This window comes from Schistocerca gregaria, chromosome X (genome assembly GCF_023897955.1).
Source record: "Schistocerca gregaria isolate iqSchGreg1 chromosome X, iqSchGreg1.2, whole genome shotgun sequence".
In the NCBI taxonomy this organism is placed as follows: domain Eukaryota; kingdom Metazoa; phylum Arthropoda; class Insecta; order Orthoptera; family Acrididae; genus Schistocerca; species Schistocerca gregaria.
In genome coordinates this window covers 126,009,771-126,020,847 of record NC_064931.1, presented here as the reverse complement: position 1 = coordinate 126,020,847, position 11,077 = coordinate 126,009,771, and the positions used below count along the sequence as shown (strand labels likewise).

Below are 11,077 nucleotides of genomic sequence, written 5' to 3'. Positions count from 1 at the left end.
GGTTGTCTGTTAAGCCTTTCGTGACCACTCGTTTGGCCGACGCATTTGCACTCATGTTCTGTAACAGTTGTAAGGATCGAGGGAGGTATTTGTTGATTACTGAAATGCAAAATACTTAAAGTATTATTACTCAACCCCAGTATCGCTAATATTGGCACCCAAACTATTGTGCAAAGTTATAATGAGCTAATACAAAAACACAATAAACTGGTAGCCAAGATGGCAGGAATTCCATGATTACCGATTTCGACGAAACTAAAGCCGCCATCATCGAATCTAGGGAGGACAGATAACACTATAAAAGTGGCCTTGGATTCAACTTATATAACATGTATACATGTAAATTTAGTTACATACCTTAGGACACACACAGGTTACAACATTAAGGCAACAATGATGATATTAGCAGTTGCCTGTAACACGCAGGCCTTACAAAATTGTCGTGAGTAGCACATAGGCGTCCAAGAGAGATGACATTATAAATGTTAAGTGTCTCCATCACATACAAGCGAACTCTAGGTAGTACCTGATGTCATTAACAGTGAACTGGGGCCAACGAGATATACAAGCGCTCTGGTGTGTGTCACAGCACGTGACACTCCAGCGGGAAGCGAGTTGCTTTTTCCTACGAGTTTAATAATTCTTAACAGCGTGTTTAAATACATAAAAGCTCTTGACAGCACACGACAAAGTTTAGATCTTTAGCAGGAACCTTTTCATTGTCGAACTGATTTGCCGTGGGCACTGCACGGACCCGAGCGTTCGTGCTTCACGATGTATGTTGGACAAGACGACTATTGTGACGTCAGAAATTCGTTGTGGGGCCCCTATTTCCCGTGGTCTCCATCGTGAGTTGTGTGAAAACGAAACTGCAGTACGAAATTTTCTAATGATGCAGGTGTAATATGTGTACAAATGTATGTGAAATAGGTGAAATAGATGTGAAACGTTTGAATCGACGCAAAGCCATTGGTGAAAAAAACCCTAGAACTTGTCTGGAAAAAATGCTGTGGGGGAGGGGGGGGGGGTGAGGACCACCAACATCATATTGGTGTGGGTACGATAATGTGGTGATGCAGATGATGCGAAGTGAAGGGAGAGGAGGAATTGGAGAGTTGGACAGACAGTGGGTGGAGGGGGGGGGGGGGGGAGGAGGAAATGGTCACAGACAGGGAACAGGAGAAGATGGACAGAGAGAAGGGTTGAGGAAATTTGCAGAGATACGGAAAAGGAGGAGATGAACAGATTGAAGGGCAGGAGGAGATGGACAGAGACAAGCAAGAGGAGGAAATTGACAGAGACAGGGAAGAGGAAGAGATGGGCAGAGAGTAGGACCGAGCGAGGTGGCGCAGTGGTTAGCACACTGGACTCGCATTCGGGAGGACGACGGTTCAATCCAGTCTCCGGCCATCCAGATTTAGGTTTTCCGTGATTTCCCTAAATCGTTTCAGGCAATGCCGGGATGGTTCCTTTGAAAGGGCACGGCCGATTTCCTTCCCAATCCTTCCCTAACCCGAGCTGGCGCTACGTCTCTAATGACCTCGTTGTCGACGAGACGTTAAACACTAACCACCACCACCACAGAGTAGGAGCAGATTGGTAGAGGGTAGGAGGAGATGGGTAGGGAAAGGGGGAGGAGGGTATGGATAGAGAGAAGGAGGGGGCAGATGAACAGAGAGAGGAGGAAGTAGGAGATGGATAGAGAGGGGATGAGGAGGAGATGGATAGAGAGATAGGGGAGGGGGGTGGAGAGCCAATGGACAGAGAGGGTGGTGGAGGGGGAGGAGATGGGACAAAGAAAGGGGGAAGGAGGGAATGGACTAATAGAAGATTGGAATAAATGCACACCAGGGCAACGTTAGGTTCTCTGCAAGTATGTTATAAACACGATTTGCATGCGAATGGAATAGGAAATTGGTGAGGGACTTAGACTGTCATTTGGGTGCACTGAATTATCGGTATAATTGGCCATAAGGATAATATAAAATTGTATGAAACTCAATTTGATTCCTAAGACACATCGTCTTTCTGAAATATGCTTCCCATGTCACAAGCCTGCTGAATAAAAGACGCAATCTTAGCTGGAAGTGACAGGCTATGAATGATATTGATAACTGTAGCAGGCAGAAACTTTGACAGCTAAAGAAGTACATGTTTTAAAAATGATGAGGTATTGTTATTGCCTATTATAAAGCTCGCAACAATGATGCAGCTAGATCGTTCATTGCATCCCAAATGTGTTGTTTTTAAGCATGAATGGAAAATAAAGAAACATTACACAAAGTTTTATGTTTGTTATTTATAAAGTTAAAAAAACACCTAAAACAAAGAAATGGATCCATTTCAAATAAACACAGGTAGATCTAAGTCTCTGTTTCTTTTCCCTAGAGTTTATCTTGTCTAGTACAGGGTCTACTTTTTCAGAATTGGGCTGCTTAGCTTTTGTTTCTGGCACAACAGTCGTCAAGGTAACCTTAGACAGGGAGATTGTGTGCACTATCTGTCTGTGAACCGTGTAAATTTTGTTGTGTGTGGTATTGTGTCTGAACTGTTTGTGTATCGCATTCTCTGAGACAAAATTTGGGGACCAGCCAAGCATTTGAATAAACGAGCGTGGGAAACCGCCAATAGGCCACACCCAGGCTGACTGGTTTACCAGCTCACGGTCGTTAATCCGCGATACGGATTCAATCCGGGTCTGCCTCACCACTCTGTTTAGCACACTGGACTCGCATTCGGGAGGACGACGGTTCAATCCCGCGTCCGGCCATCCTGATTTAGGTTTTCCGTGATTTCCCTAAATCTCTCCCGGCAAATGCCGGGATGGTTCCTTCGAAAGGGCACGGCCGACTTCCTTCCCCGTCCTTCCGTAATCCGCTGAGACCGATGACCTCGCAGTTTGGTCTCTTCCCCCAAGCAACCAAGCAACCAACCAACCACTCTGTTTTGCAAGCTAGCGCGGTGTGCACTACTCTCCACAAACACGTCAGACGTAAGTAGGTAGCAGTAAGTGTACAAAATTTACCGGCAAAATGCTTCTAGTGGAAAATGCAAATTTAATGATACCGTTTTAAAGCAGTATATGCTACAGGGGCGTTCAATAAGCAATGCAACACATCTTTTCTCGGCCAGATTTGGTTGAAAATATACGGAATTTGTTGTGGGACATCGTGGAATATTCGCGCCTCAGCCCTTATAGTTTCATGAAGTTCCGATGAGTGTACTGGGGGGGATTGGGGGGGGGGGGCGGATTGGGTCGTTTGGGGGAAGAGACCAAACAGCGAGGTCATCGATCTCATCAGATTAAGGAAAGGCGGGGAAGGGCCGTGCCCTTTCAAAAGAACCATCCCGGCATTTGCCTTGAGCGATTTATGGAAATCACGAAAAACCAAAATCAGGATGGCTGGACGCGGGACCGATATGTGTCTTCAAAACGACATCTATAATGGAAGTGCGTTCCAAGCAGAGATCTGCCATTGAGTTTCCTTTGATGCAAAGCCAGAACCTTGCAGGTATGCATAGGCGCTTGCTGAATGTCTATAGAGACTTGACGGTGAACAAAACCATAGGAAGTCGTTGGTCGAGGCGTCTGTCATCGTCGCAACAAGGTTGCGCAAAACCTGTCCAATTTCTCGCGAGGGGGTCGGCCACACAGCTGTGACGCCTGTAGCGTTGGAACGTGCGGACACTCTCATTCGAGGCGATCGATGGATCACAATCAAACGCATTGGTGCACTATTGGAAGTCTCTGTCTGTAGTGCTGAGACACTCGTCTACCAGCTGGGGTACTCAAAGGCCCGCTGGGTTCTCATCACCTAACAGAAGACCATAAAGAGCTACAGAGGACCACCTGTGCGGAATTGCTTGCACGTTACGAGGCTGATCGTGACAGTTGTTTGTCGAACATCGCCACAAAACTTCACAGACTGTTCTTTCGCATTCACCCTACACCTCGGATGTCGCTCCTTCCGACTTCCGTCTCTTTGACACAATGAAGGATACGTTCCACAGGAAGCAGAATTCGATCAGAAAGCTTCGAAACTGCTCTTATCTCACAGAAACAGAAAAAGAAATCATATATCGAGAATGCATCAAAATACATTCTGTTATACATCACTAGCTACCATCGCCAACATCTGGTGAAATAATGCGTTACGTCTTTTTTACTGCCAAACTGTGTGACTATTTATAAACGTAAGCCAAGTTTGTGTTTCTATAAAAACTTTAAATCAGTCATGTAACTGCAAAAATGCGGCATTTATAACGTGTGCAAAGATGCCTATAAGATTACTGCTTCCCCTGTTTTACGATGGATATCAACTCAGAAAGTGTAATAAATAGTCAGCTGTAAAATAGTATATGTATCTAACTTTATATAAGAAGTTATCGTGTACGCCTTACAATATCTTCCTGGATATTTATTTACAATCCTAAACTTTCCTTTTCCTTTCCATCTCATGCTTTATACGATAATATCAATAAATACAATATATTGAGCATTATTTGAGTTTGTGTGCAGAGTAAGTAACGTAAAAATTGAAAATGAAAGCGGTTTCGAAATAGGGACTCGATCCCACGACCGTCCTGTTACCATTCGGTACCATTTTTGCTGCGCCAGCTGCTGCTTCGTATCTATCTTAACGTAAATGGCTTATGCCCGCGCCATAAATGCTATTTTTTCTAACCTTTGGCCATCTGGTCCTCTCACTTCCGTCACTTTCATTTCCGTCCAGGTCCAATGACGAGTAGGCACGGTTCCCTTTTTTGAAAAGAACTCTGGGGTCTGTTCACAAAAAAGAAAGAGCGCAGTGACTATTTGGCATTAAAGCAAAAATCAGTTTTCTACACTACTGGCCATTAAAATTGCTACACCAAGAAGAAATGCAGATGATAAACGGTTATTCATTGGACAAATATATTATACTAGAACTGACATGTGATTCCATTTTCACGCAGTTTCAGTGCATAGATCTTGAGAAAAAAGTACGCAAAGAAACCACCTCTGGCCGTAATAACGGCCTTGATACGCCTGGGCATTGAGTCAAACAGAGCTTGGATGGTGCGTACAGGTACAGCTGCCCATGCAGCTTCAACACCATACCACAGTTCATCAAGAGTAGTGACTGGCGTTTTGTGACGAGACAGTTGCTCGGTCACCATTGACCAGACGTTTTCAATTGGTGAGAGATCTAGAGAATGTACTGGCCAGGGCAGCAGTCGAACATTTTCTGTATCCAGAAAGGCCCATACAGGACCTTAAACTTGCGGTCGTGCGTGATCCTGCTGAAGTGGAGGGTTTCGCAGGGATCGAATGACGGGTAGAGCCACGGGTCGTAACACATCTGAAATGTAACGTCCACCGTTCATTGTGACGTCAATGCGAACAAGAGGTGACCGAGACATGTAACCAATGGCACCCCATACCATCACGCCGGGTGATACGCCAGTATGGCGATGACGAATACACGCTTCCAATGTGCGTTCACCGCGATGTCGCCAAACACGGATGCGACCATCATTATGCTGGAAACAGAACCTGGATTCATCCAAAAAATGACGTTTTGCCATTCGTGCACCCAGGTTCGTCGTTGAATACACCATCGCAGGCGCTCCTGTCTGTGATGCAGCGTCAATGGTAACCGCAGCCATGGTCTGAGCTGATAGTCCATGCTACTGCAAACGTCGTCGAACTGTTCGTGCAGATGGTTGCTGTCCTGCAGACGTCCCCATCTGTTGACCCAGGGATCGAGACGTGGCTGTATGATCCGTTACAGCCATGCGGATAAGATGCCTGTCATCTCGACTGCTAGTGATCCGAGGCCGCTGGGATCGAGCACGGCGTTCCGTATTACCCTCTTGAACCGACCGATTCCATATTCTGCTAACAGTCATTGGATCTCGACCAACGCGAGCAGCAATGTCGCGATACGGTAAACCGTAATCTCGAGAGGCTACAATCCGACCTCTATCAAAGTCGGAAACGTGATGGTCCGCATTTCTCCTCCTTACACGAGGCATCACAACAACGTTTCACCTGGCAACGCCGGTCAACTGCTGTTTGTGTATGAGAAATCGGTTGGAAAGTTTCCTCATGTCAGCACGTTGTAGGTGTCGCCACCGGCGCCAACCTTGTGTGAGTACTCTGAAAAGCTAATCATTTGCATATCACAGCATCTTCTTCCTGTCACTCGAAGTCAGGTTAATAATTATCATATTCCCATTAATCCGTAAGCAAGGCAGGTCACTAGTAACAATTTTTAGAACCTTTCACAGTACGCATATCATTTATAAAAGGATAATAATAATGATTTTTTTAAAGATGTAATTCGCATTGTTCAGTTACTCAGTTACGAGATGATAAAACAAGGAATAATCTTCATAAGCTAAAAAGCATAATTATAGAATAGCCCATAGGGGAAACCTACTCAATTCCCCCCCCCCTCTCTCTCTCTCTCTCTCTCTCTCTCTCTCTCTCTCTCTCTCTCTCTCTGCCTCTCACTCCGAAGCCAAACGGTGTCGACCGACCGCCGCGTCATCCTTAGCCTAAAGGATCATCGGATGCGGATTGGAGGTTGGGGGGCTCAGCACGCCGCTCTCCCGGGCGCTGTCAGGTTTTGTGACATGGAACAGCTACTTCTCAATCAAGAAGCCCCTCAGAACTGCTGAGTGACATCCTGCTTACCAACAACGCACGACAGACCTGGACGGTCACCCACTCGAGTACTAGCGACGACCGACCGTGCTCAACTTCGGTGACCTGACGGGAACCGGTATATCCATCGCGGCAAGGCCGCTGGCAACGTACATGAGTAATCTATTAAAATATCGGTATTCCAGTCGCATAAACATTGTTTCTTTTAATATTTCGACCATATGCCAACGGCCTTGCCGTCAAGTCACCGAAGTTGAGCACTGTCGAGCTTGGCTAGCACTTGGATAGGTGACCGTCCTGTCGTCCAAGCGCTGATGGCAAACGGGGTTCACTCACCCCTTGTGCAGCCAATTGAGGAACTACTTGATTGGAAAGTAGCGGCTACACTCAGGAAAACTGACAACGACCGGGAGAGCTGTGTGCTGACTTCATGCCTGTTCGGAGGGAGTCATTTCGGCCGTATATCTTTGTCTCACTTTCAGGGTGGAATGACAAACTAAAGCTACAGCACTCGGTCCATCGCTTTAAACAACAGATTTACAAGCGCAAGGGACGATGATTGGCGGCACAGACTATGCACAAATTTAAAATGCCACAACGAGTATAGTAGCTTCAGTCTGTCGGCTCAGTCTGGACAAGGGCGAAAGGTATATGGCCGAAATATTTGAAGAAGAAATGAAGTTTATGCGGATACACTCCCGAAATTTAATGGATCAGCTATTGTGCCGCGGAAACATGAAGGTACACTGCCGTTTGTGAAAAGTGCAGCACCGAGAAGGAATTACCCGAATAGCGTCACACTTGGTGGAAGTAGCGACAGGTGTGCAAGCAATACGTGATACGTTTTGCAGCGAGATGGGGTACACGTAGGCCGGGCAGAGCCCTCTCATGTCGATGCGATACGGTCTGTGTTGCGCCTAATGTAGTCAAAAAAATGGTTCAAATGGCTCTGAGCACTATGCGACTTAACATCTATGGTCATCAGTCGCCTAGAACTTAGAACTAATTAAACCTAACTAACCTAAGGACATCACACACATCCATGCCCGAGGCAGGATTCGAACTTGCGACCGTAGCTAGTGTAGTCGGTGCAGAGCTGCCACACAAGGTGGAAACAATACAGTGAGTGCCAGTACGCCTCGTCGTCGTCAAAGGGAGCCATATCGGCATTTGAGCGACTGCGATCGGGGCAGAATGATTGATACAGAGTAATTACATTTCGTTCGATTTCTTACCCAGTTTATCTTTGTATCTCTATTGCATTGAAAGTATCTGCAGAACAGTGCAAATGTCGAGTGTATGCGCCGTTTGTCTTATTTGTAAACAATCTCGCTACACTCATTCATGGAACTTGCTACTGAAAACAATAATGCCCACTATATTTTTCTCCCTTAAGCTTGCATTCAGTGCTGGTCGATTCTCTTTCGGGTTTGCTTTTACGGCAATGTTAAGATTTACGTTAACATTGATACAGCGCAATATGGATACGTTTACTGATGAAGGGTTGACCGATATGCACTTCACGTAAGGGTTCACTGAATGCAGTCAAAAAGACGCAAAATGACGTACACTGAAAGAACAAATTGAACACATTGTTATAAGAGTGCGAGCATCTTCCGAGGGTTGTTACACTTATTTGTTTTGTGTTTTACGTTTTGTTTTGGTGATTGCGTATTACACGTTTTTCACTGCTTTGAAGGTATCTCTACAGAAACAAAGGCAATTGAGGTAGCAAACAGAATAAGTATTTATTACATTATTACTCTGTAAAAACCAACGAAGGTCACTGCTCCCTAGTAACAAAATACGCAGAATATATCCCTGAACAACAACCGAAATTTTGTCGGGAAGTTCGGGTTTGCCCTGTACATACATGTTCCATTCTGTTAAAATAATTACGAGTTTCGACCACCATTTACGAAATTATGCCTACCGCCTGTTATGCTGGATGTATGAGACAGCTGAAAAACTCTGACTTCAAGAAGAACGAAGTATTCCAATTCCAAAAATGTATGAAAAAACTGGTAGAAGCCGATTTCAGGGAAGATAAGTTTGGATTTCGGAGATATGTGTGAACACGCAAGGCAATACTGAGCCTACGACTTATCTTAGGAGACAGGTTAAGGGAAGGTAGAAAAATGGTTCAAATGGCTCTGAGCACTATGGGACTTAACTTCTGAGCTCATCAGTCCTCTAGAACGTAGAGCTACTTAAATCTAACTAACCTAAGGACATTACACACCTCCATGCCCGAGGCAGGATTCGAACCTGCGACCGTAGCGGTCGCGCTGTTCCAGACTGTAGCGCCTAGAACCGCTCGGCCACCCCGGCCGGCAAGGAAAGGTAAACCTACGTTTCTAGCATTTTTAGTCTTAGAGAAAAATTTTGACAATGTTCAGTGGAATTGTCTCTTTGAAATTCTGAATATAGCACGGGTTTAAATACACGGAGCGAAAGCTTTTTACAACTTGTACAGTAACCAAACGGCAGTCAAGAGGCATGAAGGGCAAGCAGTGGTGGAGAAGGGAGTGAGAGAGGGTTGTAGCCTATCCCCACTGTTATTCAGTCTGTACATTGAGCAAGTAGTGAAGGAAACAGAACAGAAATTTGGAATAGGAACTAAGGTTCAGGGAGAAGAAATAAAAACTGTCAGGTTTACCGATGACATTGTGATTCTGTTAGAGACGGAAAAGGACTTAGAAGAGCAGTTGAACGGCATGGACAATGTCTTGAAAGGAGGATATAAGATGAACATTAACAAAAGCGAAACAAGTATAATGGAATGCAGCTGAATTAAATTAGTTGTTGCTGAGGGAATTAGATTAGGAAATGAGGCACTTGAAGTAGTAGATGAGTTTTATTATTTGGGCAGTAGAATAACAGATGATGGCCGACGTAGAGAGGATATAAAATGTGGACTGGCAATAGCAAGAAAAGCGTATCTAAAATGGTTCAAATGGCTCTGAGCACTATTTGACTTAACATCAGAGTCATCAGTCCCATAGAACTTAGAACTACTTAAACCTAACTAACCTGAGAACATCACACACATCCATACCCGAGGCAGAATTCGAACCTGCGCCGTAGCGGTCGCGTTGTTCTAGACTGAAGCGCCTAGAACCGCTCGGCCACACCGGCCGGCAAAAGCGTTTCTGAAGAAAAGAAATTTATTAACATCGAATATAGATCTAAGCGTTAGGAAGTCTTTTTCTGAAAGTATTTGTATGTAGTGTAGCCATGTATGGATGTGAAACGTGGATGATTAACAGGTTGGACAAGGAGACAATAGAAGCTTTTGAAGTGTGGTGTTACAGAAGAAAGCTGAAGATTCGGTGCGTAGATCACGTAACTAGATATCAAGCTGCCACCAATTTAGTACTGGAAGGACGTGGTGGGGGAGGGGGGGGGATAAAAATTGTAGAGGGAGACAATTAGATGAATACAGTAAGCAGACTCAGTAGGGTGTAAGATGCACTAGTTATTAGGAAATGAAAAGGTTTGGACAGGTTAGAATAGCGTAGATAACTACGTCAAACCAATCTTCGGACTGTTAAAAAAGAGTAGCAGTTCAGAGAGAGAGAGAGAGAGAGAGAGAGAGAGAGAGACATCTAAATAATTCTCATTACGCTTTCTTACTATTTTTGTGCGGTTGAAAGATCACGACCATCGAACCGTGAGCTTTAAACAATTAGGGGTATTCGTATTCGGTTGGCGTTTCCACGTTCGCACGTCGGATTCAGAAGGCATTATTGAAGAATGCGATGCAGATCTGCTTTTGCAGTTGAGCAGCGTTGCGTGAAACTATTCTTTGCAGCGGCGAACAACCAAGGTCCTGTGGTAGGGGGCAAGACAGCGGCGCGGTTGGCTCTGGCGTCCCCCGGGCCTTCGCCGCGGCCAATGGACGGCGCGAGACTGTTACATGAAAAGCTGTGGCGCGGGGGCGGCTGGCGCTGTCAGTGTGCTCGCTTTCCTCACGGGAGTTGCTCGGAAGATGGTTTCGTAGCACGCTCAACGCTACTAGTCGACTCATTGTTGGGGACATCGCGCCTTCTCTTCCTGCGTCGCGCACAGCTGTTGGCTCGAGTTGTGTCGTTTCTCAGAACATCTACGGAGAACCATTCAAAGATGCTGACTCTTCGTAGATGGACCATGTAAGTAATATGCAATCTTCTATTCTTGTACTTTCCGAAAAAGTGTACGCCGCAACTCCCCTATTACTCAATTCTTCTCTCAGGCATTCAGGCATCATTCTTTTTTTTTTTTTACCATCAGCCCTTTTTCAATATTTTTATTTTTGTAATCCGTGATAATTCTGACTTTCTGAATATGATTTAGAAGCGATTCACATCTGTTGTGTGCTGAGTGTGCTTGTTTCAACATTAACCTTTCCTTTCTCAATAAGTTTAAGGTTGCGTCCATGGATAT

General features: G+C 45.1%; 1 protein-coding gene across 1 annotated transcript in view; it reads left to right on the top strand.

Annotated features, from left to right (window-relative positions):
* The first annotated feature begins 10,619 nt into the window (after positions 1 to 10,619).
* The window catches only part of LOC126297840 (cuticlin-5), a 260,742-nt gene continuing 260,284 nt past the window's right edge, over positions 10,620 to 11,077 (top strand). Inside the window, exon 1 of the mRNA XM_049989092.1 lies at positions 10,620 to 10,803. Within this exon, the coding sequence (XP_049845049.1) occupies positions 10,778 to 10,803 (26 nt within the window). The 5' untranslated portion in view covers positions 10,620 to 10,777. The remainder of the gene's footprint in view (positions 10,804 to 11,077) is intronic.